Raw genomic sequence first — 26,779 nt, forward strand, 5'->3', positions numbered from 1 at the left:
AGTGGGCTGGTGCTTTTGCTGCCCATTCCCAGTGGCTCTGCTGGGCCTGGGAGATCAGGACGTCGGGGCCGTTGAGGCCGACTCAGTGAGTAAGCGCACGCCCTGCTTGAAGAAGACAGGTGCCTTGGAGTAAATTTCCTGGGTTGACCTCTCTTTGAGCAGTTCAAAAACCATCCTAGCTTCCTCCTTGTTCTCAGATGTCTCCTGGAATGGTGAAATGTAACAATTTCCTGGATGAATGAGGGTGTTCCTGCATGAAAACCATAGCAAATCAGAAGTAGAAACCATATAGTAGAGTCAGCATAAGCCCTGCTCATCACACAGGGAGTGAAGCCAGAAAAGATGAGACAGTGAGAAGCATCTTGGGAGGCCGTGGGCAGCTCTGACAGTGAGGAGCTTCCTGGCTCCTTTGTTCCTAATCACAAAGGGACACCTGTTTGCTATGCAATTCCAGGACTCCAGGGTTCAGTGATAAGCTGGCTGAAAGGGCACGTAAGTTACAGTAAGAGTCTCCCTGCCTGCTGAAATTTCTTTTTTTAGCCTGGTCTGTTTCTGAGTTGCTTGTGTTATGCTATTTTTATATAATTTTTCTTAAACAGTATGGCAATACAGGGCAAGATTTTAAAAGAGAATCTTGTAGAAAAGTGGTTTGTTACTTCTTAGCATTGTCAAGGCATGGAGTGTCTTGGGGAGTGGGGAAAAAAGGACTCAGTGTCTTCAGTCTCTCCTTCAGTTTTCACGCTCAGTCCCACTTGCATGTTTGGGCGTGGGCAGAGGTAGAAGGGAGCTGAGAGGAGGCTGCTGGGGCCTGCTTTGGGGCTTTGGGAAGCCCCCCTGGATCAGGCCATCCTCAGTTTTAAACTTAGTTATTATGGTTCAGACTACAATCTTTGGAATCAGACAAACTTGGGTTTGAATCCTGGCTTTGCCACTCACTGGCTGGATGACTTGGACCGCGTTACGTGCTTCTGTGACAGTCTGTTCCTTGTAATGGGGAGGGGACCACGTAATTCTTCCGCTCGTTGGATTATACGTTCAGCACTTCATAGAGCACCTGGCGTTACTAAGGGGTCGGTAAACAGTAGCTCTTCCTGTAAACTGTTGTTATTATCATTGATACTGCCTCCATTGTTGTGTTATACAAATGTCGGTTCTTTTGTCACCTTTCTTAGATATTTTTTATGTAGCTTTCTTGTACTCAGTTTCTTAGCCCAGCGTTCAAAGAGATTCATCGTTTGGCTTGCTGCCTACCTTTCTTCTTTCTCTTCTCTTTTGCACAAACACTCATCCAGTCTCTGCCTTGTTTCAGGAACTGTTGGGGGGCAGGAAAACAGCAACCCCTATCCTCATGGGGCTCGCAGTGTGGGGGAAAGCTGGACGGTGAGCAGGTGCAGTGTGTGTCGTGAGGCAGTGACAAGAGCTCTTCTGTTTGCCTTTCTACCATCGATTCCTCTGCTTTTGTCTGTCCTTGTGTCCACCAGTTGTTCGTCCTCTGGCTCAACTCTTCAACAGGTCTTTATTGAGTGCCTCCTACATGTTGGCCGTTGTGTCAGGCACTGGGGACACCCAGGAGAGTCATTTTCAAGTCCCTGCCCTCTGGGGTGCGGAGTGGCCTCCACAGTCTGTCCTCTGGCCATCTTTGGACACACTTTCATGTATTCAGGGCTTGGCTAACTCTCAGGTGTCCTATATGCATCTCAGATCCTATCCGTCATTCACAGATCAGTCCACGTGCCACCTCCTGAAAGCTTTTCTGACCCTTCAAGTAGAATTAATTATGCCACTCCTACCGTACATTGCTTTGCTCATGCTCCATTACAGTCGCTCATTTCACTTGGCTTTGTGTTATTCAGCAGTCAGACATTTATATCACATTTATATGGCAGTCACCATGCCGGGTACATGAATAATACATGAGCCCTGTCCTGAAGGAGCTCGCAGTTCAGTGTGGGAGGCAGGCATGTTCACTGAATTGAGTTGAAATCTGACTGCACATCCTGTATTATTTCTGCTACCGGTGAGTAACTACCGTGAATGGATTTACTGGTGTGCCTCCTAGGAAGACGTTGAAATTCATGAATGATTAGGATTCATTCATTCACTCCGTGCCCTCTTTACACATGATTGCAGTGGCTTTCTTGTACAGTTTAGCATTTTACACAGTTTTACGGTCACTCTGGAGAAGTTTACAAAACAAGTTCATCTTAAGACCAAGTGAAATGCCTTTTAATCAATACTGCGAGACTTGATACGTTCAGCTCATTGGGAGCGTGGGTGGGAAGTAAATAAGCAAGACAGGGAAGGCAGAAGAAGTTAGAATGTATGGCCCTGCAGTTTGGGAACTTTTGAATGTCAAGTTCCCATTTAGTTGTTTGGGATTGGTGGCGTGTCATGCTGACAGCATGTGAGGATCAGGTGCTCTGATGTCGGCTTCAGCAGGGCCTGCCTTCCCCAAGAAGCACAAACACTCAAAAGTACCTATGCAAAATGTTAAAATAAGGAAAAAAATACACTTTTTACAACTGAAATACAGCACTATTTTGTAGGTTTGATTTTGGGATTAAACAAGTAAACATATTGGGGTGGGTCGTATAGCACAGTGTTGACTCCTGGCCACACCCACTTCTGTACGGCCTGGGATGGCTTTCCTACCGTGGGGATAGCAGCAGGACCTATTCAGAGAGTTGCTGTGTGGATCCATGCCACAGCACACGTAAAGATCTCAGTGTCATGTCCCTTCGCGGAAGTACTTTGTGAAGGTCAGCTGTCTGGTGGTGGGGATTTCAGTACCTAGCATGCAATAAAGGTGTGTTTCCCCGCCTTCCCTCCTTTTGGGTTGTGTTTGGTAGATGGCCCCCGTAGCCCAGTTGAAATCACAGTTGACAATATTTCTTTCATTTCACGCCTCTGTTACAAACCTCTGCCTCCTGATCTCGGTGAGACATCCAGCCCACGACCACAGGGAGCCCTGAGGACATCTCCTAGTTCGTCTCTCTTTGAAACACTTTTGAGAAATGAAAAGTCGTTCGAACAGCCAAGAATAGTGCTGTAATCATAGTTTTTAGTTTAGTTTTTTCCTCCTACAGTAGTTATAAATTCCTGATAGGCTGGACTGATAGCTGAAAGAATTAGTTCTTTCATACAATCTGGGACCTTGACAGGTCCCTTTCTTAGTTCAAGCCACTAGGACAATGAGTCTTTCCTTAGTTCTGTGCCACCCAGATTTGGGCAGTTCATTAATTCAGCAGTGTTGGAACTCTTCTCTATAAAACACTACTATAAACTTTTAAGAAATTTTCAGACTGAAAGGAATGTCATCCATCATCTGGTCTAAGCTTTTGGGGGCTACTCCTCTGCCCCTTTCCACACTTGTTTCTTCCTACAATCAGAGACCCCTCCCCAACCGCGAGGCCCTTGCCCTCTTGTAGGCAGGGACCACATCTTATTTATCTCTTTTCCCCAGAACGTGGCACTGTGCCTGTGTGGAGGATGTTTAGTGGCTGTGTAGTGAATGCTCCTTGAAGGAATGAATCGGGCAATAGTAGAATGTAAAGAGCAAATATTAACGTAGTGCTTTGTAGTTTACAGAGGACCTTCACATAAAGCATCTAAGAAGTTTCTAGTGCCAGGTTACTGGGCTAAGACTTTGCGTTGTCATATTTTATCTTCACAACAACTCTAACATTCTCTTCGTCTACTGACGAGGCGTCTTGGGGTGACAGAGGAGATGTGACCACACATGGGCAGAGAGCTATAAGTGGCAGTGCTGGTACTCAGATTTGGGTTGTCTGATCCTAAAGCTCATATACTTGACTGTTGTATTTTTTTTTTTTTGTGAGGAGGACTAGCCCTGAGCGAACATCCGGTGCCAGTCCTTCCCTTTTTTTTTTGAGGAAGAATGGCCCTGAGCTAGCGTCCGTGCCTATCTTCCTCTACTTTATGTGGGACACCGCCACAGTGTGGCTTACCAAGCAGTGCGTCGGTGCACGCCCGGCATCCGAACCCGTGAACCCCGGGCCACCATAGCGGAGTGCGCGCACTTAACCGCTTGCGCCACTGGGCCGGCCTCTTGACTGTTGTATTTTATTTCCTGCCGTCTCTTTTCAAGGTCCTATGTCACAGCACCTTAGTGATGTTTTCCCTGTAAATACTCTCCCCTCCGGGTGTAATGCTGGGTGAGTTAATGGTTTTACTATGCAGTGAGATGCAGAAGATAGAGTGGAAAGAGCATAGTGTTTGTGCTCCTGCCTCTGACTCTGGGTTCTCTTACTTACTAGCTGTTTGACTTTGGGTAAGTTGTTTAAACTCTCTGAGCTTTAGTTGCCTCGTTTATAACATGGGAATAATATAGCTGTAGTGTGAAGTTAAGAGATGGTACTTAATAGATGGTTATGGCAATATTGTTTTTAAGAAAGTCTAGGAGAGGCGTTTGTCTGGTGTTCCTGGGCCTACCCTCCTCCTCCCTCCAGAGCAGCCCTGCCCTGCCCAGTCAGCACCGGGAGTGGAAAGGAGAGGCAGAGCTTACCTAATTAGTTTGGACCAGGTTTCGTAAGCCTGGTCAAATTCTTTTTAGGTGTTTGACCAACTGCCAGTTGGCATGGCTGCAGCAGAGTTAATACACCGCTTTGGAGAAGTTTATCCAGCTGGCAGGGTTGAGTCTGGGGGCTCAGGGACACACGTGCCCCAGGTGATTGCTGTGCTTGTCATCAGTTCACATTATTGCCTGGCCCTGATGTAGGGGACCATAAAAAGCAGCTGCATTGGCTTAGAATCCCACCTCACTCTCTCAGGTGGGCCACGGCCCTCAGCATGCTCAATCTTGCCTGTGGACTTGCAGGCCAGATTCACAAGGCTCCTCTCCATATTACATGGGAGGGACGGGCGGGGAACTTAGACACAAGAGTAAGTCGTTAGAGTGTGTGTGTGTGTGTGTTTGTGTGTATATACATGTTTATGAAAGTGTAATATTTACTCATTGTAGAAAATTCAGATAATTCAAAACAATTTGAAATTACCTGGGATCCCACTACTCAAAGATAACTGGTGTTAGCATATAGGTATGTTTTCTTCTTTTTTTCCTATGTGAATATTTTTATGCACTTGAAATTGTATTGTACCTTCTAATTTGGTATTCCGCTTTTTTCACATAACTTTTTTTCCATCGGTTCTAGTTCTAAATCCGAAATGATATCCTGGAATATATTTGTCCGTTGCACATCGTAAACTTGAGTGCCTCCCGAGGGCCGGGGCTGTTAGTTGCTGAGTGGGAGGGGATGCTGATGGCAGCTCACATTGCTGTGCACTTACTGAATGCCAAGCGCAGAGGCAGAGGCTCTGCAGGAGTTATTTGCTCCTTGTGCGGCTCTGGTGAAAGGGTGCTGTGATTGTCCAGTTGGGATTGGGAGATGGGGTGAGAGGAGCAGGAGGGATAACTACCCCCGGCTGAGTGCTTATTCTAAGTACTTTACTTTTATTAGCTCATTTATTATTCATGACAATCCAATGTATAGATGAGTAAACTGAGGCACATGGAAATTTGGTGACTTACCTAAGGATACCCAGCTAGATCCAGGATTTGAACCCAGGGAATGTAGTCCTAAGCCGATGTTCTTTTTTTTTTTTTTTTTGTGAGGCAGATCAGCCCTGAGCTAACATCTGCCATTCCTCCTCTTTTTGCTGAGGAAGACTGGCCCTGGGCTAACATCCGTGCCGATCTCCCTCCACTTTATATGGGACGCTGCCACAGCATGGCCTGACAAGCAGTGCGTCGGTGCGCGCCCGGGATCCAAACCTGGGCCGCCAGCAGTGGAACGCATGCACTTAACCACTATGCCACGGGGCCGGCTCCTAAGCTGATGTTCTTAACCAGCACAGAACCCTGCCTCTCAAGGGGGTGGTGAGCCTCAAAGGCAGGGTCCAGTCCCCGCCTTCCATTTGTCGATTGATTGGTGGAAGAGTGAGCTGCTTAATACAGGGGGTGATGTTCCAATAGAGGTGTGCACACTGGAGCACAGAGGAGCAATGTGGGATGGGAAAGGCATTGCAGGAAAGGAGCCTGGAAGTTGGGCTGAAGGACGAGTCAGAATTCACTCTGCAAGAAAGTAGCCAGGCCTTCTTGGCAGAGGGAGCAGCACGTGTGGATAGGTAGCCAGGGCACAGCGGGGAGACCAGACTGCTCTTCCCAAGGCCTTTGAGTATTGTCAGGGCCTTATATGCTGGTTCAGCTGGAGATGTGCCTGAGAGCCCTCACTTACTTCCTGCCCATCCATGGGAAAGGATCTGAATGAGTGGCTGGCTCTTGATGCCCATGTTTCAGAAATGGCCTGATGGAATCTCTGGGAGAGGAGGTCTTTGCAGGGCCTCAGTGTCTTAGCTGGTGCTGGCGTTTCATAGAAAGGTTGGCTGGTGCTGCTGTAGCAGGTGAATAGGCTCTTTAAAGAAGTTAGCATGCCCTTAAGTGTTCCTGAGCTTTGGAATATGTTGGAATATCCTGGGCTCTGGGCTACGTTCTGTAGATTATTAAATAGGAAGAAGAAGACAAGACCAGTGTGTATGTGGGGAGTTTGGGGTTTAACGTCAATTAAATACATTATACATGCAAGGGAATGTGTAAACACATCCATAACAAGTCCAGAATCAATTGCACAGGTTCCTACTCCCTCTTTTTAATCTGCCTGACTTCTCCTCATCTTTCAAGTCTTGTCCAAATAACAGTCTCTCCAGGAAGTTTTCCCTGGCCCTCCAGACTAGGGTAGATGTATCCGTGGTGTGCTGTCATCAGCCTATGGTGATTAATCCCTCATGTTGTCATTAAAGCCTTACTTTCCAGGAACTAGCACTCTCAACAATCCAATCATCCTTTTCCCAACTGTCCATCCTTTTCTAGATCATTCTGAAATGATGTAGTAATATCAATTTACAAAACATCTGACCACCTTGTAACCTAGTGGAATTGGTGATGCCACAGTGCAGCTAATATTTATTGAGCACCTGTTATATGCCAAGTCTTTTACTTACCAGCTGAATGACCTTGATCGTATGTTAACCTCCTTGGTTTCCAGTGGGGGTAATAACCACTGCTCCACTGGGTTATTGTGAGGATTAAGTGAGATAACTTACATGTGGCACATCTGAGGTGCTCGATGGAAAACTAAGTGGATAAGTGGATGTGGTATGGTTTCTAAACACCCTTCGAGGACACCCCCTGGTCTGTTCCTGTTTGTTAGCATCCCTCTTTAGGGAAACACTGAGAATAACTGTGCTCTGTGAGACGTGTTCTAGCCCGAGCTCAGCCAGTTCTGGAGGGACCACGCCTTGACTGAGCACACCTCGGGTGGGAAGACAGGAACTGATTTTGCATTCGCAGCACAGTTTGGCCTCGTGTTCTTGCAGTTAGCAAACCCCACAGATCTTTTTTCTTCAGTATGGACCTCGGTCAAGCTCTCTGTCTTCCACTGAAATTTTCCGAGGTTGATTTCTGGGTCCTAAGAGCAGGACTTTATGTTTTAACTCTACCCTGAGGTGCCTTCATGCGGGAAGTGAATCTAATGGCTCCAGAATCATTTGGATCTAGAATTCTAGATCTTTTTCTAGTTTTTGGCCATGGACAAGTTACTTGATCTTTCTAAGCCTCAGTTGCCTTATTTCTGATGGAGGAAACTTAGCACAGAGAATTGGTTCATAAAAAGGGAGACGGTAAGTAACCCAGAGGTAGGAACAGCAGCAAGTCACTCCTGCCTCTAGGACTGAAGAGATAAGAGGAGGAGGGATATTAGCAGAGTCAGGGAGCTGGGCCCTTCCAGTCAGAGCTGAGAACCACAGCAGGACCCTCTTGTTGGAGGGAGGGACCTATTTAAATGACCTTCTATTCACCTTGTTGGTGAGGAGGGATTCTTGCCTTAGGTTATGGGGTTGGCCAGACACTCGACACGTGACACTAGACAGATGAGATGGACAGCAATTTACTAGTCAACATCCTCACAGCATGGGGAGGAGGACACCGCATGCCACGCAGGGCCACATGGGGTTACGCTCAGGAACAGAGTGAAACCAGAGGCTGCAGGAGGCAGACTTTGTAGTATCAAGTGGGTGAGGTGCCCCCTGGTTCCCATGGGAGGATGTGGTTGGCTTGTTTGAATACTCCTGCAGGCTGGCAGGGAGCCAAAACCCTCCACTCAGGGCGGATAAGCAGGAGCTGCTTGGTTCCTGTGGTTAGGAGGGTTGTTTGGCTGGGAGACCTTATGCATGGATGCAGAGTGAAGAGAAGAACTTGTGGTGAGGCCATTCGAGGCCCTCCTGGCTTCACCAGATGTCGAGGCAGCACTTACTATTGGGCCTTGATTTTAGGCCTTACACTGCACCCCCAGTCTTTATTGAAGCGGCGATTGTCTGGCAGGAGCTGGAGCCATGGAGGTGACACAGCTGCTTCCAAGTGGCACAAATGGTGGCTCTCCCTCTGTGTCCTGCCTGGCTCCCTTACTCCCCTCGGTACATTTCGCCTTTAGTTTTTACAGTGCTTTAGGGACACTACTTTGTTTAATCTGTAAAACAACCCCGTGATGTAGGAGTTGTCATCCCCATTTTATACATGAAGAAACCTTGGCTTAAAGGAATTATTACTCTCCATCCTGCTCCAGTTAGTCAGTGACGAAGAGGCATGAATCCCACAGCCATTTGACTCTGGAGCAAGGTCTTTTAAAGACAGAGTGGGTTTGCAGGAGAACCAAGGCAGCTCCTCCGCTCCACGGGCCCTTCCTGAGGCCCTGCCCCCAGTTCTGTATTTCTGATTCTGCGTTCTTGTTTCCTGAGGAGGGTCTCTCCTACTGAATACGCTTCTCCCACTGAACGTGGATCTGTTTCTCTCTAAGGTGATGTGATATAGAAAATACTTGTTGTGGAGAAATTTAGGTTAGCTCTGATTCAGTTTATAAGAGCAAAGAGTACACTGATTTTGTCAGTGAGAGGAAGCCGCTCTGTACGAGCAAAGATGACTTGGCTCCAGGCTCGGTGCTGTTGCTTCTCCCTCCTCTTCGTCCCTGGCTCACAGACACAGGTGACTGCCTCAACACCCATGATTCTGGAATTTTCTTGGTACTTTGATCTACCCCATTTAAAATGGTTTGCATTTTTCTTTGCTTGTGAGAATGCATCAGAATTTTCTAGAGGGATTGATAATCTCATATTGCCTCAGTTACATCATATCATCACCATTATTATTGTCATTGTAGAAAAATTGTATGGCGACTTCTTGAGCTGGAAACTAGAAGACGCCCTTGCCCAATTTCCTCTGCAGCCTGGAAAGGTGGCCACTGTCATCATCAACATCAAAGTGAAGCTGGATTTCTCCTGCCAGGAGACTCTCCTCCAAGATCTCAGCGATGGTAAGCTCTTTCCCAAGTTTAATTAGCACATCGTGGTCCCCAGATACACTGTAGCAATCACCATTCCTCCATGCCTGCTGTTCTCTCTCTGGGACTTGCTTGTCATTCATTAACTCAAGCAGCTTGAGACTTCTCCTGGGCACTTAGCAGAGTGAGTTACTGTTTACATGGAAAGTAATAAAAGTACTTTTTAGTTAAATGGTTTCTTAATTCACACTCTTCCCTGTTTTGTACTCATTAGCCAGGAGGTCATCCCAAATTAGTGGAATGTAGGAATTACTACATTTTTTCAAGTTTGACTGCTGTGATCCCTTAGACATCTAATTAGCTGTGATGATCAAGTTCCCCTTCAAAGTCTGGTGATTTCTAAGGAGATGGAGTCTGGAAAAACTAGGAATTTATATTTGTTGTAACATTAGGACTAGCTGATTAGGGATAAGATTTCATAGATTAATTATGTCAAAGTATGAAGCATGCATTCATACATTCATTTGGAGGCATTGTGGGGTGTATTAGTTAGCTCAGGTTGCCAAAACAAAATGCCACAGACAGTGTGAGTATACAATAGAAATTTATTTTCTCGCAGTTCTGGAGGCTGCAAGTCTGAGATCAAGGTGCCAGCATGGTGGGGTTCTGGTGAGAGCCTCTTCCTGGTTTGCAGATGGCTGCTTTCTCTCTGTGTCCTCGCATGGTGGAGAGAGAACTCTGATGTCTCTTCCTCCTGTTATAAGGACACCAGTCCTGTCGGCCTTGGGCCCCATCCTTATGACCTCATTTAACCTTTATCACCTCCTCGCAGGCCCTAGCTCCTAATACAGTCACACTGTGGGTTAGGGCTTCGACAGATGAATTTGGGGCCACAAACATTCAGTTGAAGGTTATTATTGGAGACAGTCAGCAGATATTGTCACTAGAACTTAGTAACTGTGTGACTTTGGGTGAGTGACTTTGACGTCTCTGTGCCTTAATCTCCTAATTTACCAAACAGTAATAATACCCATTTCTGGGATTGTTGTGAGGATTCGCACTTGACATGGAACATGGTAAGAGCTCAACAAATGTTAATTATATTACATCCCCCCATTACACACTTATAGCATTACAAGACATTTAACCATCTCTTACTATGAGACAAGCACTTGGCTAGTCTCTTGGAGAACAGAGATGGATGAGTAATGGTCTGTCACCTGGAGAACAATAATAATAGCAGCAGCTAACATTTAAGAGGTTTACATAAATCATCTCTCTTAATCCTTATAGCAGCCCTGTGAAATAGGTGCTATTGATATCTCCATTTTACAAATGAGGCTATTAAGGCACAGAGAGGTTGAGTAACTTTTCCAGGGTCACACAGCTAGGAGGTGGCAGAGCTGGGCTATGAACCCAGGCAGCCTGACTCTAGAGTCTGTCCCCGTAACCACTCTGTGGCCCGTTGTTGCCCAGAGGGTCAGCTGGAAAAATAAATCCGTGATTAGAACACTTGAGACTCAGGGACATGATGAGATGCAGCTCACTTTATCTGATAGGGTCCCGTAGGGGCTCCCAGACTTGATGTGTGACTTGGGCCTGAACCAGGAAGTTTCCTAGATGATAAAAAAAGTGTGGGCCTCACAGGCCTTGCATGGGATCAGCAGGTACAGAGGCCCAGAGGCCCAGACCATCGGTTACGAAGTGGGTTTTATGTCGAGACTGGATGTCTGTCTCTCTTTCTGGGACTGGGACTGTTTTTCCCAGCCAGGCTCTCCCAGCTGTACCTCATGACTAGGAAATGATGCTGTCACGTTGAACTCCAGAGACTAAGGTTATTTATGGGTTTTGTTTTCCTATGACGGGAAATTATCTTCTTTACTCTTACCCTCTCTGAGGAGTCTCCAGCCACCCTGGCTGCCTTGTCCCAGGGGCACGCCCAGCCCATCCTGTCCCCAGGCTGTAGCACTTGCACTTCTCTTCCTTGGATTATTTCCCCACCCCAGTTCTGCAACAGTCACACCTGGTTGCTCAGGTCTCAGTTCACGTCTCCCCTGCAGAGGCCACCCCAACCACACCAGCTAAATCAGCACCCGCCTCCCCTGTCGTTCTTGTTGTATCACCCCGTGTTACCTACTCCGCTGCACTTGTTTCCTGTCTGCCTGCCTCCATCTTTTAGACTATAAGTTTCATGGGAACAAGGATCCTATCTGTCTATTCAGCCCCATATTCATGGTATCTAGACCACCATGGAGAAAGAATGGTTGCACTCTTTGTAGAATGGATGAGTGAATGAGGGCCTCTTTCCCCCTTAGTGTGGGGCTCCACTCATGTGACTTTGTCTAAAGATAATTACCTCTCAAAGGCCTCACCTCCTAGTACTGTCACGTTGAGGGTTAGGGCTTTGACATGAATTTTGGGGAAACACAACCATTCAATCTGTAACACACTGCATAAAATTTGTTTTCCCGTACTCTCTGTAGTGTTTAAATAACCATCATAAGCTTCCTTGTATAATACTATTACTTAATAAATTTTTAAAATATTATTAACAAAGGTAGGAAAACAAGTTTACTGTTGGACATTAAAAACTGAGAATGTCAAGTGGATTTAATATTATACCAGGACTTAAAAATATCAGATGAAGTGGATTTTTTTTCTGTTTGTAACCTGCTTTATACCACTGGGCTGCATTTTTCTATAAGTAGACAGAGGGTCACAAGCAGAGGATCTGGCCTTTCTTTTTCCCAAGAAGGGAGTTTGCAGAATAAATGGTGCCTGACACCTGTCCCTCGAACGCTTGATTAGCTGTTATCCCAGGGGGTGTGTCTTGGCAAGTAGACTTCCAGCTGGGATTATCTGGCTGTGAGAAGTGAGGGAGAGGTGATGTGACTTCTGCTGCTGCCCATCTGTGGCATGTTTTTCCTGAGAAGTAGAAGGGAAGGCCTCAAGGTGGAAACCTTAGCTGTTTTTATTTTGGTGGCTGTTTGAGTTTGTGTGTTCAATGCGGATGTATTTTGTTACGTAACCATGTTATGTTTTGTTGCAGAGCTCTGAGCATTGTCTTGCCCTTCTAGCTGAAAGTAAAATTGCAATTTGGGATTTGTAGTCTGGGTATACCTTCTATTTTTCAAAATAAAACTGAATCAAAGAGAGCTAGAATTATAATTACCAAGTGGTTTGTAAATGTAAGGCTGGCTTAATTTCCGGTGAGTTAGATATAGCACATAAGTGAAATAGAACATGGCTATTATTAATTAGCTGCCCTCTTTGTTGATAATGGTTGATAGAAGCTCTGGCTGGCTGTTTATGTAGCAAATTGTAGAATTTGAGACAAGAATCTTAATGTCTACATCCAGGGCAAGTTTTATAAAGGAAAAAAGTGGACACCAAGGCCCACAAAGGCCCCTTACAGAGTTTGGTCCATTGGTGTGCGTTGTTGGGTGTGGTTCAGTCTGAGCAATCAGGAGGCCATCATTTAGCCCTGATTTGGAGACAGCTGTAAACTCAGTGGCAGAGGCTCATTTGTGTCCTTTTGGAACTTGGAGATGACCCACGTGTGGCTCTGTCTGACTGTTTTAGAAATCCCCAACTGTAGACCCCTTGTGGACCCAATTTGTTTTTCAGGCATGGACTCACATTAACTATGGTAACTGAAATCAGACAACACTTTTTAAATTTATGGCAATAAATACAGCTGTCACGCAAACCAGGATGCTGGATTCAGTGTGGGCTGCAGACAGATGGAAGAGAATTAATATTTATTGAGCATTGTCAGATACCACATCGAAGGTCTGGATTAGCCACCTTATTTGCACTATTTCTATTTAATCTTCCTGACAACTCTATAAAGTAGATGATTTTAGAAAATGATTGCCATTTTGTAAGAACAGGTTGGAGGACTGATCTAGGTTAAAGGAGATTGAAGACAGAGAACAACCAAATTCTATATGCAATCCTTAATCATATCCTGGATTTGAAAGAGAGACTCTAAGACATTTTGGGACCTTAGTATTCTGGATGGGGCAAGAGAGAAAGGGGCTTCTTTGGCATCATATGGCACAGCTGAGGAAGCCGGCACTTGCTCCCATGCTCTCACTTTTCACCCTGGGAGAAATGCCGGCTGAGAAGGTCTCTCTCGGCCCTGAGCTGAGCCGCCGTGGGGGAGAGGTGACGCGGGTAAACTGGTCCTCTTACCCTCTTCAGTGCTCCACTCTCGGATTTTTTTGCTCCAGCTGTGTGCTGGAACCTCTCCACTGGACTCCTGCACTGCCACAAAGGCTCTCTCATTCGTGGGTGATTGTCTAAATCAGCGTTCTTGGGGGAGAAGATGGTAGAAAACTCTTGTTTCAATAATTATTTTGGTAGAGATAATGTTGGTATTGGTATTGGTGTTCTGAAACTGTATATTAATATGGAATAAAGTAAATGATTAATTTTGTGATAATCTAATTCTAGCATCCGAATCTGGTCTTGAACTAGGATTCTCATATGGAAGAAAGGAGGCAACTGATGTAAGATAATAGAGGTCAAGTAAAAACCTTGTAGTCTATATTTGAATAAAAAACATCAGTAAAAATTGAGGTATTTAAAAATCTATGTATGTATGTTTGTATGTCTCTGTATCTCTATCTGTCTGTCCCTTATACTACCAAGGCCTAGAAAATGACCAGCCCAGCAGCAATGAGCATTCCTAGTGCACACATCATGGTCTTGAAACACTCTTTCCCACTCAAAGAAACAAGGGCTTCTTGGAGACGGAAGGTCTGAAGCTGGAAGGGTAGTAAGATGATCTGGGAACTCCTGTGAAACCTATAGCAAGGAAGCTGTCCGAGTGTACTAAAGTTGTGTCAAGAGAACCCAAGCTGAAGAGGCCACCCTGGCAATTTGAGCATCAATAAGGATGATGGGGGCCGGCCCGGTGGCGTAGTTAAGTTCACGCACTCTGCTTCGGCGGCCCAGGGTTCGCATGTTCGGATCCCGGGCGTGGACCTACACGCTGCTTATCAAGCCATGCTGTGGCAGGCATCCCACATATAAAGTAGAGGAAGATGGTCATGGATGTTAGTCCAGGGCCAATCTTCCTCAGCAAAACAAGAAAAAAAGAGGAGGATTGGCAACAGATGTTAGCTCAGGGCTAAACTTCCTCACCAAAAAAAAAAAAAAAAAAATGGATGATAGCAGTCTCTCAATCTTGAGTTCTTAGTGCTACTAGAAAGAATTGTCCATCTTTGGAAAATGATAGGGAACCAATTCATTATTTTGAAAATAATAAGTAATGAGTATTCTGCCTTTCTATATAATGGTACTGTTGGACAACCCAGTAGTTGATGAGAAGAGTTTCTCTTTCTAGAAGTATTCCAGCTAACAGTTTAAAGGGATGATAGAATTAGAATACAGTCATTTTGAAGTCCCTGATAGATTGTTGGATTGAAACAATGAGCATCCACATAACAAAATCAGAGATAAGCAGACAATATGTTCCTCCTGATGGGAGAACACACACCTCCTATGAATTAGTGTTACCCCCAAAATCACACCTGAGGCTGATCAGCACGCTAGATCTAACTACCAATTTACAGGAATTCAGATGACGGAAAAACTTGTTAAACAACACCAGTCCAGACTATGGTAAACTCTACAGTCAAATGATGTGGTTTCTTCAACAAGTAAATTATAAGGGGAACAACAAGGGATGAAGTCCTGGAGATAGATGGTGGGGATGGTTGCACAACAGAGTGAATGTACTCAATGTCTGTTAACTATACACTTAAGAATGGTTAAAATGGTAAATTTTACATTATGTATATTTTACCACACATACACACACAAAAAGGGATAAAAGGAATACCTGTGGTTTAGAAGAAACTTAACGTATTTGAAAATAAGCAGGTTCAACTAAACTATAGTGTTCATGGCTACATGTTTGGGTGGTAAAATAATAAAGAAAAGCAAGGAGATGACTCGTGTAAGGTCAGGACAGTGATTACTTTAGGGGAAGGGAGGAGGTTACGATTGGGCGAGTGAATTGAGGGCTTCTGCGGGGCTGGCAAAACCCTACTTCTTGACCTGTGTGGTGGTTTCAATAATAGTTCATTAAGCAATATACATTTATTCTATGCAGTTTTGTCAACTAGTATTATATTTTGCAATAAAATGGTTTTAAAAGAACAACAAAAAAAATAGAAATATCTTCGTGATAATACTTTTGCATGATGGCTTTTTCATCTGATCAGATTGAAAAATTATTGTTATCCAAGAAGTTTTCCGTCAAAGTATTATCTTGAAGATCAAGTCAGGCTGCTCCATGTGCATTTGTCTGAGGGACGTGTCTGAGCACAGTGAGCTTTCAGAGAGATCGATCCATTAGTGTTTTGATTTTATTGGGATTGATGCTTTAGAGGAAAACAATCTTAAGGGGTTGCTGCTTCTTGACAGCGAATGGAAGCATCACCTGCTTTTGGTTTCCTTTTTAATCAATTAATGTAATTATTTAATTTGGGTTTCTCTTTCTGTACATTTTTTTGGCCTCTCAATTTTTTTTTTTGAGATTTTATTTATTTATATTTTCCCTCCAAAGTCTCAGTAGATAGTCGTATGTCATAGCTGCACATCCTTCTAGTTGCTGTATGTGGGACGTGGCCTCAGCATGGCCGGAGAAGTGGTGCGTCAGTGCGCACCTGGGATCTGAACCTGGGCCGCCAGCAGCGGAGCGCGCGCACTTAACCGCTAAGCCACGGGGCCGGCCCTGGCCTCTCAATTTTTTAAGAGAAATTTCAGCTTTCTCTGCTGATGGTTTCTGTTGGACATGATAACTAAACGTGGCACTTCTATTTCAGTATGGGAAATCGTGATCCTCAGTATCATGGAGCAGGTGAGACTGTGGGTGTCGTCTTGTCTAATGAGTTTGTTGTACACAATTGGAACCTAAGTCCCCGAAAGGTGAAACAATTGGTCCAGGGCCTCGCATAATAGGGGGTCTCCGCTCACCACGGAAGTTTGTCTTACTTTTTGTGCTCCTTCCCTCCTTTAGGGAACAAACGGGACAATATTTCTAGGTACGTCTTTGTGGTAGTTGTAGAGGTGAAATTCTGGTTTGCTGGGAACTGAATATCTGTTATAGTTCTGTGGACAAATGGAGATTTAGATTTCTTTTTTTATTAGGTGTGTGATACCAAGCTGTGGGAGGGTGGAGGAAAGGAAGGAGTGGTGGTGGTAAATCCTATCCTTTAAATTATCTGGTGCTTTTGTACCTTGAGAAGGAACCAGTTGACTTTGCTAAATGGCATTCATTTAATCTCATGAATTTTACTGCTGCGGGGAAAGTATGCTTATCTGCATCATGGAGCTCTCCCACCATTGAATGTTCATTCATTCAGAAATATGAACAAGGGTGTGCCTGGTTCTGTCTCTTGGCTGTGCGTCCTTCTCAAGGCCTCTTCCCCATCCTTGACCCCTTCCTCTCAGCAGATGACCTCATTCAAAGAGGCCATCAGGCAGAGGTTTTTTCAACTTCCTCCTCTCGTCTAGAATACGTTTGCATTTCCATCTTTTTGATCCTGGGGGAAGATAAGTCTCTCCTCTAATTCTTGGACTTGTGCTCTGGATCAAGTATCCTGTCTCTTTGGACTGTTAAACTTGACCAGTGGTTTTCTAAGTCATGGTCTGTGGACAGCCTGCACTAGATGGTGCTTGCTAAAATGCAGATTGCTTGGCCCTGCCCGCTCTTCTAAATCCATCTCTGTGGGCACTGGACTGGGGTTTGTATTTCTGACAGGGTCCCCGGGGGTTCTGCACACTGAGGTTTGAGCCGTTTTGTACCAGTCTCTCAGCCGATATGCTCAATCTTTTTCTTACAATCTAGACAAAACAGAACAAATCCTTTCCTCAGCCACGAATTTCTCTCTAGTACTATCTGCTCTCCCTTCGCTTCCTCATCCCTGTACTCCTCGGCCTGCTGAGGTCAGGCCCCTCGCCGTTCCAGGGCCACCACTCATCAGTCCTCCGCGAGGTCTGCGATGCTCCTCTCTCCCTTTACCACACTGACTTCTTCCTTCTGGTTCTCCATCGCTGGCTCCTAGTTTTTTCTCGCATTCCAGATAATGCTATTCCTAATGGTTTTGTCCTTAACCTTCTTCTTGTGCCGTATTTGTCCTAAATGATTTTATAGACTCTTATAACCTAAAATTCCAATGCTATGCTGATGACTCTGAGATCTTTATTTCTGGTCCTGAATTCCACTCCTGTATTTTTAGCTGGCTTCCTGACATTTTCACCTGGCAGTTCCCAAAGCACCTCAGATCTAACCTATATAAACTCTGATACACTGCAGTTCACTCCACACCCGCTCATCTTTCTTTGCTTCCTCTGTTGATGAAAGCCATCACCATCCACCCAGAAGTGCAGGCCAGAGACCTGGGAGTCCTTCTGGACAGTTCTTTTTCTCTCACTGCTAAAAGTCCATCACTGAGTCCTGTTTGTTGTTTCTCTTACATGTCCCTACATTCCCTCTCCCCCTTTGCCTCAGTATGCGCTCGAAACATCTTTATTTGAACCACTCTAAGAGTGCAGTAACCCTCCTCCCTGTCACTGGCCTTGCCTTCTTGAATCTGTCTTCTATTAGATTTTTGATTTTCCTGAAAAACAAATGTGCTTCTCACTTTGGCATATAAGTCCCTATGTAATCTGGTCCCAACACCCTCCCCGCGTCCCTCCCCTTTTTGGCCTCATTCTTGCTATGCACCCTTACATTTCATACTTTGGCCATTCTGAAGTATTGTTTTGAGTGTGCGATGTTGTTTCCAGTTGCATGCCTTTATGCGTGCTGTTTTCTCCCCTTTGAATGTCTACCCATCCTTTGCCTGCCTGCTCACCCCAACTTTAGTCACTGCCTCTTTTAAGCCCTTATGCTCCCTACCTACGTGTCCTCTCATGGCCTGTGTGTCACCTTGGCACCTCTGGATGCTAGTATAGCTTCTTCCTCACTGTTTTACTTTACCTCTCTCTTCCCAATACCCTGCACAGGGCCTGGCTCAGAGAAGATTCCCAGTAAATATTTGTTGAATGAGTGGGTGAAAGGCATGTTATGAAGCCAAACAGAGTGGTCCTCACCCTGAGTTCAGGGAGGGGAGAGCTGTCGGGGCTGGGATGATCAGGCATTGGTTTCTGGATGCAGGGCCCTTGAACAGCGCCTGGCTTAGGGGTGAACTAGACAGCAGTGGGTAGGGATGAAGGCGACAGGATTGAGGATTCAGGAGAAGGAGAGGATCTAGGTAGGAATGGTAGGTTCAGGCAGGCTGTGGAAGGCCTGAAACTCCGGAGAAGTAACTTGGACTTTATTGAAGATCCTGGAGAACCATTGAAAAGTTTTAAAAGAAGGTTGAGGTGATGGAGACTCTGTTTTGAGAAGGCAGATGGGTGGCTTGGAGGGGTGGCCTGAGAGCCACCTGAGCGTGGTGGGTGACAGGGGTAATAGTTCAAGGGCGGGGAGGTAGGTCTTAAGCAGGAGAGCCAGGAGGGCCGGAGAGGAAGGCCCAGTGCGGGGAGGAGATTTGGACCCCTGGCACTGGAGTCTATACCCAGGAGGGCATCCCCCCCAATCCTCCCTGGAGGCTGTCGCTGGAGGACTTCATGTGTTTGCAACACAGAACTTAGTAGAAGTTGGAATAGGTACAGTTTTTTTGTCCAGAGTTGGAGAATTGTGTTAAAAAAACCAAACATTTACATTTGGCATTTCATTATGTTTTGTTTCTTCACAATTTAATGATAATGAATGCTTCACCCTATCGTTGTGGCCCGGGACTGCTTTTCTTTGAGAGCTGTCACTTTGGGACATACATTCCGTTTCATAACTCTCCTTCACCCTGTTATTGTACCCTGACATTGGGACGTTACTCAGTGTCTTTGTCCTGCTCTGCTGCTCCCCTTGAAAAGAACTAATTTTTGGAAATCTCAGACTTATTTTTTAAAGAACAGTGACTCATCCTGAATTACCCAGAAATCAAAGGCAAAGGCGGTTGGAATCTTAATGCCATAATATTTCTTTTTTCCTTTACAAATCCTAGATGCCTGAGGCTTTCACAAACATGTAATTTTAAGCAGAAGGCCAGAGATTTTGTTGACATCTGGTTTTTTTCTGAGGCTACAGAGTATAGAGGATGGAAAGAGGATAAACATTTATTGGGTGCTCCCCACGTGAGTGCATGTTATTAACGCACCCCCTGTAGGTTCCCTCAGCCATCTCTCACTGTAACCCTGAGAGGTGGTTACAGGCCGCCCCCTCTAGTGGTGTTTTCTCTGGCCTCCCAGCCTGGGTTGTGTGACCCTAGCTCTGTGTGTACCGGTCTGCTAACACCGGTTCCCAGCTACTGTAATAGTGTCTGCACTTCTGGTCTTTGTCACCACACTACCTGCATCTTGAGGGCAGGACCAGAGTCTTACTTGTCTTTTAATGCCAGTTTCTATCTCCTAGCCTGGAGGTTGGCTCCTCCTTCCATATCTTGCTTTTCCTTCTACCTCATGGGCAGCTCTTGGTCCGTTTTATTTGCTGATTTTTTCCCTCTTTACCATTACAGATTGGAATTCCATAGGGCTTCATCCAAGATCCTCTTGTACTTTGTTTCTAAGCTTGCTCTCTCTCAAGACTGTCTCATCTGCTCAGATGGCTTCAGTGACCATCTCCCTCACCTCACCCAGGCCGGATCTCTTCTCTGTGCTCCTGGTCCATGTGTCCAACCACGTGCCCTGAGGGCTCTCGATTTGGGGGACATGGGCCAGGTGAACCTGGGTAGGGGTTTGGATCGTGGCTGCCGCTGCCCTCCCCCCGCCGTGGTGGGTTCCCATCAGTGTCCTTGCACTACAGTCTGTGGCTCTCCCCACCACAGATTAAAGCTTGGATCCCATAGGGAGAGAGGAGAGGCTGGTCCGGTGCAGTGGTTTGTTCCCCTCCCAACCAGCATGGAGGAGAAGCGTTCTCAGGATCCTTCCTTACCTTCCCAGTGAGCTCCTGGTGGAAAAGCCTGCACGACGCGGACAGCAGCCCCCAGGAGCTTTACACTCTTGAAGCCCACACTAGGCCTTGAGCAATCTGTTCACGATTTCCAGCTGAACCTTTCTACTGGCTTTTATGGGATCTGGCAGAGGCCCACGTGTGCAAATGCTGGGGTCCTGCTTCTCTCTGTAACTGCCTGTCAACAGATTTCAGGTTAGTTTTCCCTGTGACTTCAGTTCTCTGATCCGTTCAGGAGAAGTTATTTGCAGTTTATCTAGCTTTGTCTTGTCTTAGGGTGGGAGCAATGCTCTTTTCAGCTCTCCACAGCTCTGAGCTGAAATCAGACGTCCACATCCTATATTTTAATTCAGACCTGCAGTCATTTTCGGATTGTGTTGGTCATTTGTCAGATTACACACTGCTTTTGTTTTGTGTTCAGTGAGTTATCTACTTTTGTTCTGAAGGAAAAGGTTAATGATGCACCGGACAGCCTGCATGTTGTTATATTTAGCCTGTATCACTCACCAGCCTTCTGACTCACAAACAGTAATTTCACAGCATGATGGCTCAGCCCAGGGAAAGGTCAGCCTGCTCCTGCATCCCTGGAGCTCGAGGAGCACGGCTCTGAGTGAGACAAAAAGCTTCACAACGCCCCGAAGCTGAGATCTTGCCCCAGACATCTGTCTAGTGACCTGTGGAGGTGCGCGTATCCCCGAACCACTGTTAGCCCTGCAGGTGGGAAAGTTGACTCAGTTCTTTGATTTAAATTCAGGCTGGAAGATAACTTCCTAAACCTCCAGGAGAGAATGGAAATCCAGGTGTTTGTCATTCATCAGCAACAGGTGATCTTACTGCAGCACGGAGCTGAAGTCTTCTGGACCATTGATCTCGCTGTTCTCATTATTCCTTTTCCAGCCAAGCTGGTGGTGAGTCACCAGGAAACAAATTAGGTGTTCAGTGGAGGGGATTTAGGAGTTTTCTTTTTTTCAGAGAAAGGGATGATTCTCTGGATCACTGCAGGTTGTTTTGCTGTTAGCTCATTGCTTGCATCAAGTCTCCAGCTCGTTGATTGTACCAAATCTCCTCAATTTTGTTTTGTATGTATTTCCAGCCCTTCTCTCCATATCCACCTTAAGTATTCTGATGGGAGCCCTGAGCATTTCCCGTCTTGACCATTTTGGTAGTCTCCTGATCGGTCTCCCAGCTGCTCACTTTGCCCCCTTTTCTCTCTCCTTCGCCTCGTGGCTACAGTCATCTTTCTAAAGCAGAATCTTCTGTTGGACAACTTCCAGAGGCTTCCCATTGCCCTCTGGATGAAGTCTCGAGTATGCCTCTTATGTTCTTGCCCTGGCTGCCTGTCCAGCCTCGTTGCCCACGCTGCTCCCTCATTTAGTTTGTATTCCAGAGATGGTGCATTACTTGTATTTCTCTAATTTGCCACACCCTCTTATGCTTACTGCCTGTAAGTGTAGACCAGTGGATCTCAAACTTCGCTGCACATTGGAGTCACCTGAGGATCTTTAAAAACCGCCTGGCTCCCACCCCCTAGACGCTGTGATTTCACAGGCGCGGTGTGACCTGGGCATCAGGGTGTTTTAAAGTGTCCAAATGACTCTTGTGTGCAGCAAAGTTTGGGAACCATTGATACAGACTCTCTTTCTTCTCTTTGTGTTCTTGAAAAACTCATAGTCGCTCTCCTAGTTTCAGGACAGTTGTTCCAAATTCTGGGAGTTTTCAGGCAGACATGGTTCCTTCCTCTTTTCTATTTCCTGTGATAAGTTTTGAAATCTGCTAGGGCCAGTCTCCTCTCTAGATTATTGTTCAGCAGCTTTTTTTGGATATTTTCTGTCCTTTGAGCTTCCTTATAAATTTTAGTAGCAGTTTGTCAGGTTCCTCAAAGTAGTCTGTTAGAATATTGATTGGGACTGCATTGAACCTGTATGTCAATATGAGGGAAAATTGATATTTCTATGATACGTAGTCTTCTATCTATGAATATTGTCTCTTCATTTGTCATCTTAAATGTCTTTCAATAACATTTTCTAATTTTCTCTAAAAAGGTCTTATAGTATTTTACTAGATTTACTCTTATATCTTTTGTTATTATTAATGGTATTTTGAGTCTCTTTTAATGGAAATATAACTTACATGCAGTAGTGAGCACAAATGTTAAATGTGCAGCTTGATGAATTTTTATTTTTAAATTCATATTCCTCCTTGCGTCCAACACCCAGCCCTGGATATGGGTCATTTCCAGCACCCCTCCAGTTCCCTGTGCCCTGTCCCCATCAATAACTCTGCACAAAGATAACTGTAATTATAACTTCTATCATCATAGATTAGTTTTGCATGTTCTTGACTTGCATATAGAAGAAATAAATGTAGTATACACCTTTTGTGTCTTTTTTTTTGGGCTTTAAACAATGCAAACTTATTCTCTTACAACTCGGAAGGTCGGAAGTCTGAAATCAGTGTATGTGACTTTTTTTCCCCCACTCACAGTTGTCTGAGGTTCATGTGTGTTGTTGCGTGTTGCATTTGTTTGTTCCTTTTGTTTGCTGGCTGGTATTCTACCTTGCGAAAAGGCCAGAATTTTTCTATTCCACTTGTGATGGACACTTGGCTTGCTTCCAGTTTTCGTCTATTCTGAAGAGCTATAAACATGTTTGTACAGGTATTAGGTGGACGTAAGCCCACGTTGGTGTTGGTGGATGCTTAGGGGTGGTTTCGTTGGGTAATTGGTTGTATGTATGTTGAGCTTTAATAGATCTACAGCCATCCAGAGATTCAACATTGCGTATTTTGATTCCTGCACACCATCTACGTGGGAGTCTCCAGTGCTCCAGATCCTCACTACGGCCTGGTATTGTCAGTTTTGTAAATTTTAGCTGTTTTGGTCCATATGTAGTGGTATCTCATTGTAGTATTTTTTTTTTTTTCTTGAGGAGATTAGCCCTGTGCTAACATCTGCCAGTCCTCCTCTTTTTGCTGAGGAAGACTGGCCCTGGGCTAACATCTGTGCCCATCTTCCTCCACTTTATATGGGACGCCACCACAGCATGTCTTGACAAGCGGTGCGTGGGTGCGCGCCCGGGATCCGAACCGGTGAACCCCAGGCTGCTGCAGCGGAACGCACACAGTTAACCGCTTACGCCACCAGGCTGGCCGCATCATTGTAGTTTTTTTTTTTTTTTTTTGTGAGGAAGATCAGCCCTGAGCTAACATCCGTGCTAATCCTCCTCTTTTTTGTTGAGGAAGGCCGGCTCTGAGCTAACGTCTGTTGCCAGTCCTCCTCCTTTTTTTCCCCAAAGCCCCAGTAGATAGTCGTATGTCATAGTTGCACATCGTTCTAGTTGCTGTATGTGGGACGCGGTCTCAGCTGGCCGGAGAAGTGGTGCGTCGGTGCGCACCTGGGATCTGAACCCGGGCCGCCAGTAGCGGAGCGCGCGCACTTAACCGCTAAGCCACCGGGCCGGCCCCCCATCATTGTAGTTTTAATTTACTATTCTCAGGTAAATAATGATGTTGCCCAGTAAAAAATGAAGATATTTTAACAGATACCTCACAAAAGTATATATCCAAATGATAAATAAGCATATGAAAGGCGTGCAACATTATTAATGTTGTATTTTTTTGCAGTTTTATTGAGATATAATTGGCATAACACTGTGTAAGTTTAAGATGTACAATATGTTGATTTGATACACTTAGATATTGCAAAATGATTACCACCAGAGCTTTAGCTAGTATCTCTATCATGTCACATAATTACCATTTCTCTACTCTCTACTCTCTCAGCAACTTTCAAGTATATAATACAATATTGTTAAATATAATCACAGTGCTGTGCATTAGGTCCCCAGAATATATTCATCTTCTATCTGAAAGTTTGTAGCCTTTGACCAACATCTCCCCATTTTCTCCACACCCCAGCCCCTGGTAACCACCATTCACTCTGTTTCTATGAGTTTGGCTTTTTTAGATTTCGCTATATAAGTGATATCATACAGTATTTGTCTGTCTCTACCTGACTTTTTTCAGTAAACAGAATGCCCTCAAGTTTCATCCATGTTGTTGCAAATGGCAGGATTTCCTTCTTTCTCTTGGTTGAATAATATTCCATTGTATATATATCACATTTTCTTTATCCGTTCATTGTAGATGAATGCTTAGGTTGTTTCCATGCCTTGGCTGTTGTGAATAACGCTGCAGTAAACATGGGAGTGCAGATATCTCTCTGAGATCCTGTTTTCATTTCTTTTGGATAAATACCTAGAAGTGGAATAGCTGGATCTTATGGTAGTTTTATTTGTAAATTTTTGAGGCACCTCCATACTGTCTTCCATAGTGGCTGCATCGATTTATATTCCCACCAACAGTACACAAGGGTTCCCTTTTCTCCCCATCTTTGCCAACACTTGTTATCTCTTGTCTTTTTGAGAATAGCCATTCTAACAGGTGTGAAGTGATATCTCATTGGGGTTTTGATTTGCATTTCCCTGTTGATTAGTGATGTTGAGCACCTTTTCATGTACCTGTTGGCCATTTGTATGTCTTTGGAAAAATGTCTATTTAGGTCCTCTGCTCATTTTTTAATTGGATTGTTTTTTTTTGTTATTGAATTGTATGAGTTCTTTATATATTTTGGATATTAACCCCTAATCAAATAGATGATTCACAAATATTTTCTCCCAATCTATAGGATGCCTTTTCATTTTGTTGATTGTTTCTTTTGTTGTGCAGCAGTTTTTTAGTTTGATGTAGTCTCACTTATTTTTGTTTTTGTTGCTTGTGCTTTTGGTGTCATATCCAAAAAATCATTGTCAAGACCTATGTCAAGGAGCTTTTCCCCTGTGTTTTCTTCTAGGAGTTTCACAGTTTCAGGTCTTATGTTTAAGTCTTTAATCTATTTCCAGTTAATTTTTGTGAGTGATATAGGATAGGGGTCCAATTTCATTCTTCTGCATGTGATTGTTCAGTTTTCCCAACAGTATTTATTGAAGAGATTATCCTTTCCTCATTGTGTATTCTTGGCTGTCTTGTCAAATGTTGATTGACCGTATATGCGGGAATTTATTTCTGGCTCTCTATTCTGTTCCCTTGGTCTGTGTGTCTATTATTATGCCAGTACCATGCTGTTTTGATTACTATAGTTTTGTAGTATAGTTTGAAATCAGGAAGTGTGATGCTTCCAGCTTTGTTTTCTTTCTCAGAATTCCTTTGGCTATTTGGGTTTTTTTTGTGATTCCATACAAATTTTAGGATTGCTTTTTCTATTTCTGTGAAAAATGCCATTGGAATCTTGGTAGAGATTGCATTGAATCTATAGATGGCTTTGGGTAGTATGGACATTGTGTTGAGAAGCCAAAGCTGGTGTATTGAATTAAGAATATTCAGATTACGGCCTGCTGATGAGGAGGCACAAGCCACCCACGCGGGGTTGGCAGGTAGCTCCCTCAGCATCCAAGATCCTACTTTAGGGAAGTGAAACCTAGAGGGTCATTTTGATTGAAGGCGCTGTCTCAATATATCCACACAAAGGAAGTAGAGTCACAAGATTTGTTACTTACAGATCCCAGAAGCAGGAGGGTGCAGTTAGCTGGGGGAAGGGCAGTCTTCTGTCCCAGGTCATAAGTGAGCAGGAGGTGGAGAGCAGGGTAGCAAGCACCTATTACTTATAAGGTGGTTGGGGCAGAGGCCACTAACTTTTTGTGGGCTGAACTCTAACTGCTTATTTTAAAAGTGCCCCAGGAAAAGCAAAGCAGGAACTTATGGTGGGCATCCTAAACTCAGGTCCTTATCTAAATGTGCAGCCTCTGGGTGTGAGCAGGGTTGTCATACTGTGAAATGCCTAGCCAGCAACTCAGAAAAACAAAAGCTATTTTTCTCATCACAGACATTTTAACAGTATTAATTTTTGTGATCCGTGAAGACAGGTTATCTTTCCATTTGCTTGTGTCTTCTCAAATTTCCTTCATCAAAGTCTTACAGTTTTCCGTGTTCAGATCTTTCGCTTCCTCTGTTAAATTTATTCCTAAGTATTTTATTGTTTTTGATGCTATTGTGAATGGGATTGTTTTCTTTATTACTTTTTCAGGTATTTTGTTGTTAGTGTGTAGACAAGCAACTGATTTCTGTATGTTGCTTTTATATGCTGCAGCTTTACCGAATTCGTTGAATAGATCGAACAGTTTTTTGGTGGAGTCTTTAGGGTTTTCTATATATAATATGATGACATCTGTGAATAAAGACAGTTTTACTTCTTCCTTTCTGATTTGCATGACTTTTATTGCTTTTTCTTGCCTGGTTGCTCTGGCTAGGACTTCCAGTCCTGTGTTGAATAGGAGTGGTGAGAGTGGGCATCCTCGTCTGGTTCCTGACTTGAGAGGAAGAGCTTTCAACCTTTCACCCTTGAGTATGATGTTGGCTGTGGGCTTGTCGT

At 44.6% G+C, this 26,779-nt stretch overlaps 1 protein-coding gene across 5 annotated transcripts in view; it reads left to right on the top strand.

Annotated features, from left to right (window-relative positions):
• The window catches only part of TRAPPC9 (trafficking protein particle complex subunit 9), a 645,618-nt gene that overhangs the window by 167,478 nt on the left and 451,361 nt on the right, over window positions 1-26,779 (top strand). For all 5 annotated transcript variants that reach the window (XM_087447411.1, XM_014788024.2, XM_087447413.1 and 2 more), the window contains one exon: window positions 9,228-9,380. In XM_087447411.1, coding sequence (XP_087303537.1) covers window positions 9,228-9,380 — 153 coding nt within the window. The remainder of the gene's footprint in view (window positions 1-9,227; window positions 9,381-26,779) is intronic.

Source organism: Ceratotherium simum, chromosome 23 (genome assembly GCF_057802395.1).
Source record: "Ceratotherium simum simum isolate JZ-2026a chromosome 23, ASM5780239v1, whole genome shotgun sequence".
Taxonomy (NCBI): domain Eukaryota; kingdom Metazoa; phylum Chordata; class Mammalia; order Perissodactyla; family Rhinocerotidae; genus Ceratotherium; species Ceratotherium simum.